Below are 17,356 nucleotides of genomic sequence, written 5' to 3' on the forward strand. Positions count from 1 at the left end.
TGGGGGGGTTCAGTCTGGAGAAGAGGAGGCTGAGGGGAGACCTCCTGGCCCTCGGCAACTCCCTGCCAGGAGGGGGCAGAAAGCTGGGGGTTGATGTCTTCTCCCAAGTAACAAGCAATAGGATTAGAGGAAAAGGCCTCAAGTTGCCCCAGGGCAGGTTTAGATTGGATAGGAGGAAAACTTTCTTCCCAGAAAAGGTTGTCAAGCACTGGACCAGGCTGCCCAGGGAAGGGGTTGAGCTCCCATCCCAGGAGGTATTTGGAAGACGTGTAGATGTGATGCTCAGGGACATGGGTTAATGTTGGACCTGGCAGTGTGAGGTTAATGGTTGGACTTGATGAACTTAAGGGTCTTTTCCGACCTAAATGATTCGATCATTCTGTGACTGCCCCACAGCACGGGGCAAGGAGAAGGGCAGCCCCGCTGCCTCTCTGGGACAGCTGGACCTGCTGCTGCTGCCATGCCAAGAAGACTCAGGACGTGCAGAGAAGCCGCTGTCCTTTCTTATCACCGTCACCATGCAAGAAGCAGGCAGCTTGTTTTTCTAAGGTTGATTTTATATTCATCCCAGGAGTGCAAAATTCAATTTTGCATTTAGCGTTGGGAAAATCTTGGCTCAACTCTGTCATCTTGGGGTACGAACGTTGACAATTTCAGACAAACAGTTTATTTCTCATCACTGAACTTGAGTGCTGCGTTGGCACCTACCATTTCATGCACTGCAGCATCAAGTACTGGTGGCAGCCCAGGCATTAACTGGAGCAGTAGACCATGGGTTAAAGATTTTTGAGAATGTCATTTTTCATCTCAGCTCAGCTGAAAGATCGAAGAAACTTCTGTTGGCATTACATACAGAAATTGCAAAAATTTGAGATGTCTCAAGTCATCAGTTGTGTGTTGCTCTGACTGATGCATAGTAAAGGCCAAACTTTGAAGTTATGGGAAGGAAACAGTACTTGTATTTTACTCTTGTTTGAAATACCTTCCAAAATCTCTTGCCTGTGGGAGTGGAAGGTGAGATTTTTTTCCTTCTTAAAGGCACGCGAATCCATTTATCATCTCACATTAAGTTGCAGATCAGCAAACCAGTTCGAGACTGGAAAAAAAACCTCTCCTTGGCTACATTCCTCCTGAAACTGTATTTCTTGAACTTATTAATTTCTTCAGTGCTTCCCAGCAGGACACAGTTCCAACAGTTTTTCGTGTCCTTGCATGAATGTGGATTCCTTTTGAAAAACCACTTACATGGCATTCCCTTTACCCAGAATATATTTATTCTTCCTTTTCTCCACCACAGCTCATCATCTCTGCTGAAATTATTGAGAAATAGTTCATCAGTCACTTTTTGTGGGTCAGTTGTCAGCCTTCACTAAGCAACAGAAGTAAAGTATCTTCGGTGTCTTAAATGTTGAAAATAGTGTTAGGTACAACTGGACTCGTACTTACTTGGACCTCAAGCTGGCTGATTAATCCAGCTGTTTTACTTAAAATCTAAACCTTTGTTTTCCATAACTAGATCACGATGCCAAAACTTATTTGCAGATGTAAGCATGCATGCTTTTCTTTCTGATTTCCAGAGAACAATTGGGTTGTTTGTTCAGCTGAAAGAGATGACCAACCGAGGTGAATCATCTTTAGTTGTTTTTAAAAACTTGCAGATCTTTACGTCTTTTTGTCTTCTACACTTAAAATTCATAACAGTACTTTTAATACATAGTTATTTGTTCAAAACAAAGCAGAGCTTTCGGTCTAGAGATTAAATTTACTGGCTGAAGCAGCCTGTTGTAGTGTTTACACTACAGTTAATTATTTTACTGATCTGTGCATAACTAGATCAGCAGTGGCAAACCTTTCCTCCTACTTAGCTGTTGTGTTAGTTGGAAGAAAAGCAGCTGAGGGGGTGGAGGAAGGGAAGATAGTACTGAGCAAGACTTGGACATTATTTCTGTTTGACTGCTGCACTGGGTAGTTTTGGCCTTGTGCCTCCTCACATCATCAAAGTTAATCATATATTATAGTTGTCTATATTTCATAATAAAAATTTTAATTTGTCCTTAGTGGGATATTTTTTTTCCAATGAGAACATGTGAAATCCTCCCCAAACCTAAAAGAGGTCTGGCATCGAGGACACTTAGAGAAAATACAAGTTTGTTGTAGAAGATTGCATTAATCAGCTAGACTGTGATGGGGTCACCGGTCACACTCGCAATGCATGAATGTAGAGTTAGGTAAAATATTGCCCATGTGTGTGTTTTCTGATATAACTGAGGAAAGAAAAGTCGCTTTGCTCAATTAGACCCAAGCTACGTAAGTCAGTACATATAGAGCTGTAGAAACACACTGGCTGTGCATAATCTTTTTCATCATCATCGTTATTATTATCTGTATAAGAGGGGGTAAGATTTCAGCAGTGCCAGAAGAAGACTTTCAGGGTTTAGTGTTTAAAAAGAAAGAGAATGGATAAGAAATAGTAGGGTTGGTTTGTTTTTTAAAGAGTGAAGTCTGAATAATCGTTTCCAGAGCAAAATTTGTTCATGTAAAGTTTGTCAGACAAACCAAATACCAAAATATACCAATTTTTTAAAAATATGGTTCTGTGTTTTCGGGCAGATTTGTGTTTTTCCCCCACAATATGATGTACGCTTTTAAACTAATGCCAAAAACTGACTTACAGACTTTTAATATAAAAGATTACCTAATTGTGTTTTCCATATTCTGAAGCTAGAACAAGCTCAGAAGCTAATTACCAAATGCAAAATTAATTTTGGCACTGTCCCAGAGCAGTATTGACAGAATACTAAAACCGATTGTTATAAACTGATCAATAAATATTACATGGAGCACACCAGATTTATATAGTTATCTGCCAGCTGTTTTGGGGTGGAAAAAAAAAATAAGCTTTGTGCTACACGGGCTGTGTCAATGCTTTGTAATCATGTGAACCTTTAATTAAGAAGTTCCCACAGAACAGAAAATGCCAACCTGCTCCGTTACGAAGACACTTACAATGAATAACACCAAGCAACTTCAGAATGGCTGGTAATAGCACTTCAGAGAATAAAATGAATTCAGAAATGTTTTTTATGACATGGAAGAAAGTGAATGTAGGATGTATTCTTCTGCAGTTGGAGAATGGAAAGAAGTAATGTTTTGCACTTGGTTTCTAGGGCAATAAAATACAGAATCTTTTTAAGAAATGCTTTAGTAGAGATGAGCATTCAGATTCACCAATTAAGAGCTCTAATAAATTGGAAGGAATAGCTGCCAGAAATGTTTTGCAGTTCCTTACCTTCTGAGAGTCCTTACAATGCTCATAAATCTGTGACATTAAATGCGGGTATTTCCAGTTGTACGCTCTCTCAAAATATTAGATATTCAAAAATTGAATTCTCATGAGTGGCATTATTTAAAAAAACCCCTACACATTTATGACTTTATTTGTACTTATAAATGCAAAGTCATGCAGCGAGTATGAGAGAACCGTAATTTTCCAGTCCCAGACTCTGTGACTGACTTTCTGGTCTTAAATACAATTTGCAGTAGCAGTCTGAAACAAGATAGAGAGGTCTCTAAGCAGTCTTTGTTTTATTCCGACAATTCTGTATGCTGTTTTCTTAGACATTCTAATGTTTTACTGCTTTTTGAACTACTTTAACTAGTAAGGAAAAGTAACTTTAAGCAAGCAAATATGTGAAGGTCGCACGGGCGTGTTGGCTTGTGTATACACGGGATAATTCAGTAAATTTATTACCTTAAACTGGACTAACTCGGGTTGGTTAAGAGATGTCAAGCCTAAATTCCTGCATCCCAATGACTACACAACTCCAACTTGTGTATTCGTCTGTCCTCCCAGTTTCTTCAAAATGTCACCTTTTGCCAAAGCACCTGAAATTCAGCTGTACCGCCTGGTATTGAGGGACAGTTATGCAAGATCAGTAGCAAGTGGGGCTTACCTGGGGGCAAAAAGGAGCTTCAGCATAGAAACAGAATCTGTTGGGCTGGTATGGGTTTATTTGTCTGCATTTTTTTTTAGAAAATATAATAACTTTTCAGGTTCACGAGATTAATTCTGTAGCTTTACATGGCAGTTTGGATATGCCATTGCTATTGGTAGAGCCAGAGGACTCCTCTTGATGTTGTTAACACTCCTGTAGTTGTAGATGATCCTCACAGGTTATCCACGTTTGTTTTTTTTTATCCTTTTTGTTGTCGTAATAAATCCATTTTGTCTTTATCCCAATGTACATTTTTGCAGCACCTTCTGGCATTGTACTAAATGCTTTCTAGCTGCCCTTTAATATTAGCTTACGTCAGTGGAAGCTACTGAATTTGACACGTTTTCAAGAACAATTCTTAATATGTTTTGGCTTACACTGGCAGACACTGTCATGCTTAACCTGTGTCTACCATGCTCTTACATGTTAATATCTGTGAGGGCTTTTTTTGTAATAGGTATATCAGATAATTTGCCTATTGCTATGTATTTCCTTTCTTTAATTTGTAGTTCCTGATTCTTTGGTGGGTTTCAGCTGTATTTGGTAAGATAAATACTTAGTTGTAACAGATATTATCACCCTCTCTGTCTTCTGTCCTGAGTCTCTTAAACTCTTGTTCTTAATCATATGCTCTTTCCATATACATCTGTTTTCTTTAAATAAACTGAAGATTAACGCGTTTAATTTAGGTAAGGTTCTTATGCTGCTTAGTTCATAATTCTACATTTTATTAGTAGTCCCGAACAGTGACTGCTGTTATTAGAATATTTTCATCTGTGATATGCGCTTGCAAGCTTTAAAAGCTGGCTTTAATTTAAACTTCCCACTTATTTAATTCTTTCCTGAAGCTCTCTATTTCACCACGTCAAAATCCAGCTACGTGTGTTTTATAACCTTGTGATCAAGTGGAAGTAAAATAGGACTGTGGAATTTTCCTTAACTGAACTTCCTCAATGAACATACTAATTTGATGTTACATGTGTTTTTCAAGTTTTCTTAAAAATCCCCTTTCCTACCGTCTCTGTAAACCTCTTAATTTTGAGAAGTCTGTTTTTATTATTGCTTAATCTGTCTTTGGTGGATGACTGATCTAGCATGTAATTTTATCATCATATTTTCACATAATTTCCAGCCTGTGTTTTCAATTTATACTTCCTTTTCATGTCTTTCTCTGCTTTAACACAATTATGTAAGAAAATATATACATTCTGTAATGTTATATCCTACTATCACTTACTTGCTGGTTTTTGTGTCCCATCCAGTGTCCCAGGTTTTTTTATTCTTGTCCAGTTCTCTTCTTTTGCTTCATTTTTCTGCACATCTGCATGAATTGGGCATCCTTTCATCTCCCAGCAAATCATAACAGAATTGACTCACCCATTAAGTCACATCAAAAAACGCATTTGAACTTGCAGTCGGAGAATGTGCTTGTCCTGTTTTCAACCATTTCTCTGCCATCAAGCACTAAGCACTATTTTGAAAGCAAAAGTTTTGATTTTCAAGTTCCTCTATAAACCAGCCTTAGAGCCAGCATCAGCTGGCAACATTGCTTGACCAGTCTTCTCCAAAAAGGATTTGATTAGATTGTAAATATGGGGATTTTTTTTTTCTTTTTTTTCTTTTTCTTGCAAGGGAGGGATGGAGTGCAGTGGGATGGGGAAAGCAGTTCCCTCTTCAGAAGGAAAAAATTACAAGTGTTGACCATGACAGATTGAAGTTACTGAGGGTAGGATTGCTGCATGAATGGGGTTACCAAACTTGGGAGTGTGCAAAGCTGCGTTAACCATTTTTGCTACTTTCTTTAACAAATGTTTTGAATCAAAAACTGGTTCCAGTGGTGGTGGTGAAAGCGCTCAGGCGGGGCTGTTCACTGGTGCAGATCGATGCTGTTAGAGCTGTTTTCACTGAAAGGATGATAAAGTTTTTCTTTCTCAAATTCTTCCATCTAGCAGGTGAACTAGTTAACGTCAGCTTGTAATTCCTAGTTCAGTCTTTGCCTACAAGCCCCTGTCCTGATTATTCTGTTTTGTAGAGGAGTGCTTGCCATGTTATTCTCTCCACAAAAATACTTCAGAAGATTAAATTGTTGCTATACTCCATCAGCCACCCAAGATCTGAATTACAGGGAATTTGGAATTTAACACTACATTAAATTCTCTCACATTGCAAAACTGGGAAGTGCCAGGGTATGGTCTCTCTCACCAAAGCAGAACTTGTGGAGATAATTATGGGGAAGGTGAGAATTTGAGAAGCTGTTGCTTTGGTTTGTTTGTTTGGTTTTTTTTTTTTTTGTGTGTGTGTGTGTGTGTGCGCGTGTATTTAGTGCTTTGGTTTGTCCCACAGCACCAGCATCCTTGTCTGCCTTTCTCTCCACCAACACAGAGCTCCTACATGGGTGGGGGAAAGGAGATCAGCATTTCAGGAGTCTGTAAAGTCAGTTTTGTACTTGTTGCAAGTGATATTTCTCAGCAGTTCAAACAGAAAGTTGTGCAGAGAAGAAAAATGGTGCTTTCATAGTCAAGTTAAAGAGGTGCTTTGGGCTTGTATCCCTTAAACCAGCAGAAAATGATGATGCGGAAATGATACAGAACTCTCCCATCCCCTTCTTCACAGGCGGTGCTTGCTCAGATAAGGTTTGTGAAAACAGCTTGTTTGAGACAGAGGAAGGATGTGGTGTTTGTTTCACAGAGAACAGGGGAGACTGGTGGGTCCAGTAAGTGTGAAAGTAGGTCCTTTTCTGAGGGAATGATGTAATTGCTTTTTTACTATCACTTTTACACAGTATTTGGATTATATTTTGCATAGGTGAAGATGTGATGCCCTGCGAAACATTACTTTGAATAACTACCAGCAACCAGATCTGTAAATGGAGAAAACCAGATGTTTATTCAGTCTTTGAATACCAGTTATATATGATCTGCACCTCAAAACTTAGAGCAAGGGAATCTTTACAAATGGTATTTTGTGCCCTCTTGATTCCCAACTATTATGGAGCCTTGAGAAGATCCTGAATGATTTAAACAGTTTGGAGTGGCTGCAGGAGTTGCAGCAGTTTGCCAAGGCTGGCTGTGAGCAGCAGAGCTGGTAGCACTTCTCTGCTGGCATCTTAGCAGCTTCCTCCCAAACCCTGGTTGAAAAAGGGGGGTTTGGAAGAAACTGCACTCTTCCTCTCCAATGGGAGTTAGTTAAATTATGGTGTGGGCACTTCTTTCCTCTGCTTTGTGGGGTCTGAAGATAAAATATCTTCCATTTACAGATGGTCCTGCAGACCTTTCTGTTGCAGTGTGGCACCTGACTTTCTAACACTTGCTCATAGAAAGCACATTCATCTCAACAAAAACTCATCGGTCATTCTCTGTGCTGAATGTTCATGGAATATTAAACAGATTTCAGAGGCTTCGTCCTTAATGTCTAGATGTGCTAGTCAAAGTCCAGCGTTGCTAAAAGCTTACCTGAAAGTTTAAAATAAACTCAGCCAAAAATGGTGTTGTCTAGTGCAGTACGAGGGAAAAGAGATCTACTTTATAAGAAACTGCGTAAAGCAGTGGTACCCCGTTCAGTGATACGGTGCAGGGCTTTAGTTTATTTGTTAGGAGTGGGGATTTGCTCCAGAAGCAGACTTTTGAACCAAGAGGTAAACACATTTCTTCTCCAGAGCTGCTAATCTGCCTTCAGCTACACAGAAAAGAGTGTGGTGGGAACCTTCGGAATTCTCTTAATATAATCTAAGGCTCTGCCCTTTCCTAAGGTTTTCTGTTTCTAGGCATTAAGAAAGCTATGGCAAAGGATTCTGTATTTAGGTTTATGAAGAACAGCTTTACCATCTAGAAAAAGTTGTTGCAAGTATAAGGAAGAGTAATTGTATATGGTCTAAACACAAGCTACTTATATGTTGGAGACAAAAAAAAAAAAAAAAGAAGATTTTCAGGAGTTTCCCACATTTCAAACTCAAAGACTGGAGGTCAGTTTTGCTCAGCTTGCTTCTGTTTCTGTTGGTGTCTCAGACAGATGGGGGATGTCTGTTTGCTTGGCATATTGTACCTCCTCGTAGGTTGTGGGGCTAAAAATTGCAAGAAGAGAGTCCCTAAACTGTAAGCTGGCTCTCAGTACCACTCAGGCAACCCTACGGTGGATTCAGAAGAGATAACATGTTGAAATACTCACTGGGCCACAGAATAAGACAGTTTTGCATCAACACAGACGATTTTTTAGGAGTCATTTAGCAAAAGGCTTTAAAAATAACCGGGAATGTTTCTAAATGGCAACATACCTCTAGTTTACCAATTAAAAATATATAATTTAGAAAGTGAAAGTGATTTATGCAGATGAATACTTAGCTTGGTAGTAACTGCTTTTAGTCTAGTTTGTAACCTGCTGAGAATTGGAAGGATCTTCAATTTTGTTACGGACGTGGTGCCACATCATGAAGATGACAGTTATTTTTCTGAGTGCCTAAAATCCTAAAATTTGGAAGCCGAAGACAGGAGAACTTGGAGAAAAAGTAAACTCTTTGAAGCTTAGTAAAGTGTGGGTTTGTTCCTTAAAATTTGTTGAATTAATCTGTCAGGATTATCTTAATAATGGAGATAGGTAAATAAAGAAACTTCCAATGTTTATTTTTTGCCAAGTGAAGTAGAGCACTGTGGGTAGATTGGCTCATATTAATCCCTAGGTTATATGTGTCTTGACCTGATGAAAGATAAAGAATTTAATAGGTTAGAGGATATTTTGATGAATAAATCTGAATTGGCTCTGGGTCCAGTCAGCTTGGCTGCAGAGGATTTAGTCTCTGGTAGTTTCCCACCTTAAAGCTCTAAGCATTGTCTTTGAAAAAAGTGGCAAATGTAGTGCCACAGTTTTTTTTAAAGGAGTGCTGGGGGATGAAGAGTTAATCATTCACATTAATTTAAGTTCCTAGAAGATCATTGCAGCAACACATAGAAGTGTTAAAAAACACTTAACACCGGTTTGGTGTAATTTTTTTTTACTTTGCTGTTACAGGGTAACAGGTCTGTAAAGAGAGAAGGTGCTGGATGTCTTGACTTTAGGGAGGTTATTGATTCTTTTATGTGGTGGTCCTAAAATGCATGCTAGAAAATGTGACCTGGGTAGAATGACAAAACCACTCAAAAATGTGTGGAAAATCATGTAGATATTAAATATTTCTTTGTTAAAATGAATGAGTTGTCTTAGGATCTGTCCTTAATCTGGTAGTAGTCAGCATTATATTATCATAAAGCAGCCTGGAGGAGGATCTAGGATGTACATGTGTTCGGTGTTCAGTTTTGGGCCCCTCACCCCAAAAAGGCCATTGAAAGACTCGAGCGTGGCCAGAGAAGGGCAACGGAGCTGGGGCAGGGTCTGGAGCACAGGTCTGCTGGGGAGCGGCTGGGGGAACTGGGGGGTTCAGTCTGGAGCAGAGGAGGCTGAGGGGAGACCTCCTGGCCCTCGGCAACTCCCTGCCAGGAGGGGGCAGAGAGGGGGGATGAGTCTCTGGAGCCAAGGCCCCAGCGCCAGGCCCCGAGGGAATGGCCTCAAGCTGCCCAGGGCAGGGTCAGGCTGGCTCTGAGGAAGGATTTCTGTGCAGAAGGGGCTGTTGGGCGTTGGAATGGGCTGCCCAGGGCAGGGGGGAGTCCCCGGGATCCCTGGAGGGGTTGAAGAGTCGGGCTGAGCCAGCGCTGAGGGATCTGGGGGAGTTGGGAAGGGTCAGGGGGAGGGTCATGGTTGGGCTGGAGGAGCTCCAAGGGCTTTTCCAACCCAGATCATTCTGGGATTTTGTATTAAATTGATTGATGCTGAGTCAGGATGGGCGGCAGGTGAGTCTGACAGCAGTACTGAAGTTCAAAATCAGCTTGCAAATTCAGTGAATTCAGTATATTGTCCTTCAAGTGTTGGCTGCTTCGTTTTAAGGAAGATTTGGACCAACTGGAGAGAGACCAGTGAAAATCAAGGGCAAAGAAAATAAGCATGTTAGAAATTAAGACTGGAAAATTTGACTTTGAATGAAGAGGCACATGTTTAAGAAAGTCTTGAAACACTCAAAAGACTGTTGTAATTTTTTGGTTTATCTGCTATGTAACATGCTGCAAATTGCAGTGAGTGATACTAGGCACGTTAGAGGAAAAAGACTTAGGCACTGGGATAAGATCCCATGATCTTTCCTGAATGGTCTTCACTGGTTTAGGATAATTCCTCCTTGAACCTGGGGGACTGATGTGTAGCTGGCCTTTTGCCTTTCTTTTCTGTAGGATCTCACAGATACTCTTCCTACGGTGGAATACACCATTCTTGGGGGTTTGTTTTATTACTTTTTTTATCCCTTTTAAGGATTATGTATAGAAAATAATGCTAAACTCCAGGAGCAAGATGTTTTGGAAATAATTAACTTGCTTCCAGTGAAGGTTTTCACTCTTAACTTTTAACTTAAGAAATGAACAAAACCCGTGAAGGATAAGAAATTTGATGTTTCCTTGGCTAAACCTGATTGCAAGAGTGCCCTAGGTGATATTTAGCTCCTATAAATTAATTTTTCAGCTTTCCCCTTTGTTTTCTTTTGCCTCTTTGTCATACCTCAAATATATTATAAAAAAAATAAAAAGAGAAATGAATCAACTTGGAAAGAAATTGCGAATGAAAGAATGTAACTCCATATTTTCTGGAACTGGAATCATCTAATGGCAGGAAGGGATACCCCATCTCCAGGAAAGAGAAGCAACATGATTACAGATGCAGCTTTACATTAGATAACCAGCCTTTCATAATGTTTCTGGGGAGTTTTTCAACTGATGCTGCTGGCACATGGAAACCTCTTTTATCGGTGGTTTAACTGTGTTAAAGGCAATACAGATAAATAGTCCCAGCATAGTTTTGATCTGCGCCTTTTAAAAAGTGTTAGGATGTGCTGTGGAAGTGTATGTGCTGCCTGTTATGTCGTTTGTTTTCATTTTTATTTGTGCTGGAGCAGCACTTTAGTCACGGTCTCGTTGCCTAAGGCCCCGTGTAAGCTCGGAGCAAAATAATTGTCTGACAGTGGTTTTGTCGTCATCTTATAATGTAAATTGGACCAAGTCATATCCTGCGTGGAATCCCTGAATTGAGTCCGTGCTGAATGGAGTTCGTTCTCATTAAATCATTAAAGGTTTTATTGAATCGAGCTCTAGTAAATAAAATACCGCTTTAAATAATCGCTGTGAACACTTAATAACTATCTTGGAATTTAATATCGAGACTAAATTGTTCAGTATTCAGGAGCTGGAGTCCTCACCACGCAGACTGCATTGCGTTTGCTGCTCCCACGCATTCCCTTCTTCCAACTGTTTTGAAGAGATTGGCAACAGTGTAAAATATGTTTCAAGTTTCTCTTCAGGCTTGTGAAAAAAAAACATCTGTATGACTGATAAAGCTGTCTACGAAATTTTTGGCACTAAGAATCTCGCTGTCTCGGTGAGTCAGACTCATTGAGCTGGCTTAAGTCATGTAAAATCTTACTGATTTAAGAAAAATCTGAGAGCATCGGGGAAGCGCGAGCATCTGAAATGTCTTTTTTGGATGCATCTATTTTTTTTTCATTTTTGTAGTAGAAGAAATTTCACAGAGCTCAGTTGTGCGGGGGTTTTTTCTTCTCTTTTTGGGAGACTTTTCATTTTCAGCCAGTCTTACTCTCCTACGGCTGAAAATGTGATTTTAAAAATATCTGGTATCGGTCACACTGCTGTTTTTACAACGGCAAGAAAGACTTAATGTAACTCTCAATTTTATTTTTGAAGAACCAGCAGTACTGAAATAAAATAGAATTTGCCATCTTACATGCAACTCACAATAATAATAATGGTCCGACATCAATGAACTTTTTTTTTTTTTCATTTAAGGATAAAACAAAACAAATTTGTCTTGCTCATAAACAATGGATGGGGCTGATAATAAGACTTTATACATATTAAAACTATTACTTTTTCTTGCTGCTATTGGAGAGCCTTAATTTGCAAGTGTTGAACAGTACAATTGGCTTCCAAACTGCTGTGAAGTCGGTTGAATTGGGAGTAACCTCTCTCCTCCCGGAGAAGTCGTCAAATAAAAGAGATGCTAAAAACCTCTCCCTTGTGGAGTATTTGCCTGTCAGAAGAGTACTTAGCAAACAAAATAATGCCACTTAGTAAACAAAATAATGTCAGAAAGCTGCTGCTGTGGCACATAATACATAGGCAGTGATCTGGAGGATCAGTGAAGCAAATTGCCATACATGCATACACGGGGGAAAAAAAAGCATTATTTTTTGTCACTTGTCAGTGATCAGTGCTTGGAAAAGTTGCTCTTCAAACTAGAAAAACGGTCTATTAACATCATGTAGTAGCTAACAGATACTAAATATACATACAGGGCATCATCTTCCTAACTCGGACTTGGCTTCAGGTAGGAACTCTCCCCTTTTCTCCTGCTTTAATTCTTCGCGTTGTCTCCGTCACTGGCTGTTTCAGGGTCCCAGCGCCTCTGCAAAGCGTGTGGCCAGAGGAAGGTTTTTCACTTACAGTCTTGTTCTAGCAGCTGCTGTCCATACGCCCGTCTCGTCTGCCAGCCTCAAGTTCAGCGTGTTGCCTAAGGCCCTCCCGTCTGCCTGGGATTTTTCTACCATCCATTTTCTTTTTCCCACTTGGAGGGATTCTTGGGGCCATTTGCTTACAGCCTATAGTGGACTTGCTTGGATCACTGAATACTAGAGAGTACTCAGAGGATGGTATTTCTCTGGCCTTCACAATTCAAGGTTCCTTTTTAATGCAACAGTAATAGCAGAGTGTAGATTTATTTGTAGAAATGAAAATTATAACTGGTTGGTTGATGGATTCTGCTCTGATAAAGAGAAGTGATCAAAATGATGCAAGATACTGAAACCACCTAAATGAAAACGAGCACTAAATTTGTCTGGTTGATAGATTTTTCAAAACTCAGTGTTACATCAGCTAGTACCTGCCCGTGCTTTCTGCTGGCTGTCATCAGCACCTCTCAATTATTAGAGATAAAGATCTTAGGACTGCTTTGAAAAGCACTGTTAATATGTCTTTTAAAAAGCCACATACTTTTCTATCAATGATCTTTTAATTTGGGACATCTTTCTCTTTACTGTCGGTAATTACTTTCTGTTAGTATTATAGCAAATTTATTCTTTTTCTCCTCCCTCAATATCTGTCACAACTGTCCTTATTGGAAAATACCAATAAATAGACTCGAGGTAAGATCTGGTATTAGGGAACATCAAGTAGAAGCTGCGGCACTGGGAAATATGAATTTGAGTATATATGAAACTGCTGACTTTTTGATGGTCTTTCTGTTCAGCAGAATTTCATTTCTAGGTGTTGATTCCTTGGATGATTGATTGACACAATTTTATGTCCCATCCATCCATCTGTGAGGCAGATTTGCAAACAGTTGAAGTACCCATGAATGTGTAATATTAATGTCATTGTAGCACAGCAATACAGTGTGCGTTTTGACGGGGGGAGGGAGGGGAAAACCAAGACATGGGAGAAGAATATGAGTCATCTTCAGATGATTTAAAATTGGGGTTATGGGACAGCCGGTCTGTTTATGCTATTTTATGTTTGTTCTTTCTAAATCCTGCTTAATGTGTTAATAACACACACGAACGGGGTCACCAAGAATGTTTCTTTTGACAAAGGGTGAGCAGCAGTTGCACAGTACTTGCAAAGGGATTTCAGACATTTTTGACCGTTCAGTAATTATTGATTAAAAATAGTCTACTTTCAATTGTTTCTACCATTCAAAAATAATTAACTGAACTTTTTTTTTTTTTTTTCCCAATTCAACTATATAAACCTTAGAACAAAGTGGAAAAATTAAATCAAAAAACCTTCTTGTTTCACAGCCATCAGAGAGCAGACCGTTATTGTTACTTTGAACTATGGTTTTACATATTTATACAAAAAATAATCTTTGTGGTTCTTCAGATAGTGAAGGTTTTGAAGGCAGGCCCATGCTTTTGCAGCGTACATGGAGGTGCCCAGCACAGTGGGACCCAGGGCTCACGGGTAGCTGGAGATACACCAACCTCGCAGTATTCCCTCTCCTGAGCAAGATTTGAAGTCATGACACTCCAACTGTCTGTAGCCTGACAAAACTGAGAGGAAAGGGAGGTTTTATAGATTTCACTTAACTTTGGATGGGGATTTACAGTGTAATTTTTGATAGTGCCTTCACTCGAGAAGCTCTGTCCCATTCTTGAAGTTACTTTGAAATAAAGAATAAGGAAGTGTGTCATCAAACAATGTTTGCAATCAGAGAGCATTCTGTACAAAATTCTCTACAAATTTGCATTTAAATGTCATTATCTCAAGCCTGTTAAACATGATCGATGTGCACCTTGGAGGAAGAAGCGAGCACACTCCTAGGCTGCGGGTGAACTCGGGTGATGCCAAAGGTTAAACAATCAGTTGACTTCCCCGCTTGAGCCCAACAGTGGTATTCTTTGTTCCAATGCAGCAAAACAAGAAGTTACTGAGAACAGAATAAGGAGGATCTCATTAAAAAAAAAAAAAAAATTACACTCAGAATAAATTTTAAGAAAGCAAACCTACCATGCTGGTCTAATTAAAATCTATATGTTTGCCTAGAGCAGTTTGGTATGAAATGCCAACACTTGGTTTATCCATTTTCATGAATAAATACTAAATGATTAGACACCCTCGACAGGCAGCTGGAGCCCTCTCTTCAATGTTTCATTGATTTTGGTGGCCGGCTTGTTCAGTCTGGAAATAAATGGTTAAGCTCATTTAATCATGCTAGTTTTATAGTTGATTTGCTGACATCGGTAATTGGGTTTCTATCTGCAAAAATGGCTTTATTTATCCCTGTTGTGACTTTTTTTTGCATCTATAATTTTGGCACGGCTTGTCCTCAGCTGCCAGCGAGCCTTTTCTCATGGTTAGTTTTGTGTTTGTCAAAGGTTGTGGAGCATTTTGGGGCAGATCTTGTAGGTGGAGTCTGATGCAGAAGGGATGGAAACATGAAAATAGCACCAGGTGGGAGTATGTAATGAAGCTCCAAATGTCATCACAAATTGCTCTGAGTTAAAGGAAATGATATTTTTCCTTTTATCTTGATTTGTTTAACAACTACCTGATGCAATTTGTTGATTTAAAAAAAAAAAAAAAGTAAGAAACTGTGATGGAAACACAGGAACTTATAGTTACAGGCTTAACTTTGCCCATGGGAAGTATTGCTGAATGTATATGTGAACATGTCAGAATGAAATAATGAATGTGGAATTTGAAAATGATCCTTAACTGACCAAAAAGGTGCAATAGGAATCAGGGACAGTAACTTGAGACGATGTGGAAGCTCAGAATGGGAAATAACAGCACAGTGGGAGACATATTAATGAGCTTTACATTTAGAAACTGGATTCACGAGGACTGTTAACGTAAACCCATCTGTAAGATTGCTTAACACCAAAAACGTACCCAGCTCAGCAGAACAGTTCGGAGCAGTTGGAGTTGGGCTCTAAGGTGACACAGATCTATTTAACATGAGGGAGCATGTTTGCCACTAATGACACGTTAGCAACGATTAACGTTTTTCTGTGTGAAAGTGTCAGTCAACCTGTAAGCTCAGTAATAAATTTTAGCTTGAAATGGGCTGGTAAGACAAGAATGAAATCTGGTTGTGCTTTTTGAGATACTTCTGGTCTTTTTCTCTAAGAGAACTTAAAGGCTGTCCTAGCAGGTGATAACATCTTAAATACAGGATGGAAAACATAAACAGATGATACTGTGCTGTGCCTCTCGTTGAGGCGAAGATGTCTCACGCCAGGCTTTTCCTCAGGATACAGTCTTCTGGAAAGCATCTGTGGGTTTGATTTTGCTTGCTGGAAAGGGAGTTTCAACCCAGATCTCCCACTTCTTTGCTAAATAGACTTTTATACAAAAGCTGGAGAGTGCTTCTCCAGTAATGGGTCGTTTGAAGAAGCAGGAATGCTGCTCAGTGTTCATAAACCCGTTATCCAGCTCCATGAGTTGGATAATATGCATCCTCTTTTCCATTTGGCGGTACTCAATTCATAAGCAATATATACTGTTAAATGAGATTAAAAGCCAAAGGAGGGGCCACTGCCACAGCAACTCCCCCCTCCCTTGCATTGTTTACCAATGAAATTTTGCTGCTCCCTAAACTCGCATGTGAAAACGTTATTGATTTTCTGAGACCGTGCAAAGTGAACTGCAGAGACTAAAGAGCATAATTAACATTAATAATTAAAAATGAACTGAGTTTTTCAATCTCTAGTCTATTGTAATCCTCTGAGTAAAGGCCTGATCCTGTGAGCAACAGAACTTCTTGGGTTCACTGATAACCACGCAACCTTGAATGGTCAAAGCTGTGCTTATTCAGTTAAATAAAAATGTTGTTTCTTACAGCTGTGAGCAATTGAGACATTTTACTTGCAATATTCCTGCCTCTGAGTGCCACACACTGCTCAAACATCTCCTGTATTATTGGTCTTGCTGGAGTAAGTCCCATGCAGAAATATTTTCAGAGCTGAGGTGTGCATGTGTAGATCTCGGCTGGAGTCCCTCTGATGTAAAATATTAACATGAAGCTCGTTGTTTTCCACAGAAGCTAAATTCAAACAAAAATATAAAAAGGGGTAAAAATAGCAGTCTTGCATTGTAGTAGTTTGCTAATACTACAGATTGATTGCTTCTATATATATCGGGTTATTTGTCTGATGCAGGAGCAAAAATGTTATTTTAGGTATCTCTTCTTAACTTTTTTTTTTTCCCCCCTTCTTTTAACAGAGCATTCAGAAGCTGGCTAGCCAATACTTAAAGAAGGACTGGCTTGGAATGAAAGCTGATGAACGAAGTGATTATAGGTAATTTCACAGTTGGATATCTCGAAATAGCTGTCTTTATCATTTCAATTTGTATAATTATTTTACTCAACAATGAAACACTGCTATTCTCTAGTTAACATCATTTTTTCCTTTGGAGAACATTGCCAGTTAAAAATGAAGCTTTGCTTCCCCTGAAATTCTGCGATTAGTCTTAAATAGATGTTTATTTCTTTAATAATTTGGGAAGATTGGAAACCAAAATGGCAAGACAGGACAGCATCTATAACTGTGCACCCTGTTTGGATATTAATGCTTGTGTCTGAATATATATTTTAGTAAATAGTTTAAAGGTTAGAGTAATGGGCTATGTGGATTTCTTCATAAGAAACGACAGCAACAAATTTCTTTTTAGGAGGTCATTCTTCATGAAGATCGCATCTGACAGCAAGGAGGAGGCAAAGCAAGAAACAGTTGTTTACGAAACTTAGTTTCATTAATGTTAAAGGTGGATCATAAACAT

The 17,356-nt window shown here is 39.3% G+C and overlaps 1 protein-coding gene across 1 annotated transcript in view; it reads left to right on the plus strand.

The window, feature by feature from the left end:
* The window catches only part of FCHSD2 (FCH and double SH3 domains 2), a 162,281-nt gene that overhangs the window by 68,068 nt on the left and 76,857 nt on the right, over positions 1 to 17,356 (plus strand). Inside the window, exon 4 of the mRNA XM_026850442.1 lies at positions 16,799 to 16,875. Coding sequence (XP_026706243.1) covers positions 16,799 to 16,875 — 77 coding nt within the window. The remainder of the gene's footprint in view (positions 1 to 16,798; positions 16,876 to 17,356) is intronic.

The sequence above is a fragment of the Athene cunicularia genome (genome assembly GCF_003259725.1).
Source record: "Athene cunicularia isolate RWA chromosome 1 unlocalized genomic scaffold, athCun1 chr1_part1, whole genome shotgun sequence".
Classification (NCBI taxonomy): Eukaryota; Metazoa; Chordata; class Aves; order Strigiformes; family Strigidae; genus Athene; species Athene cunicularia.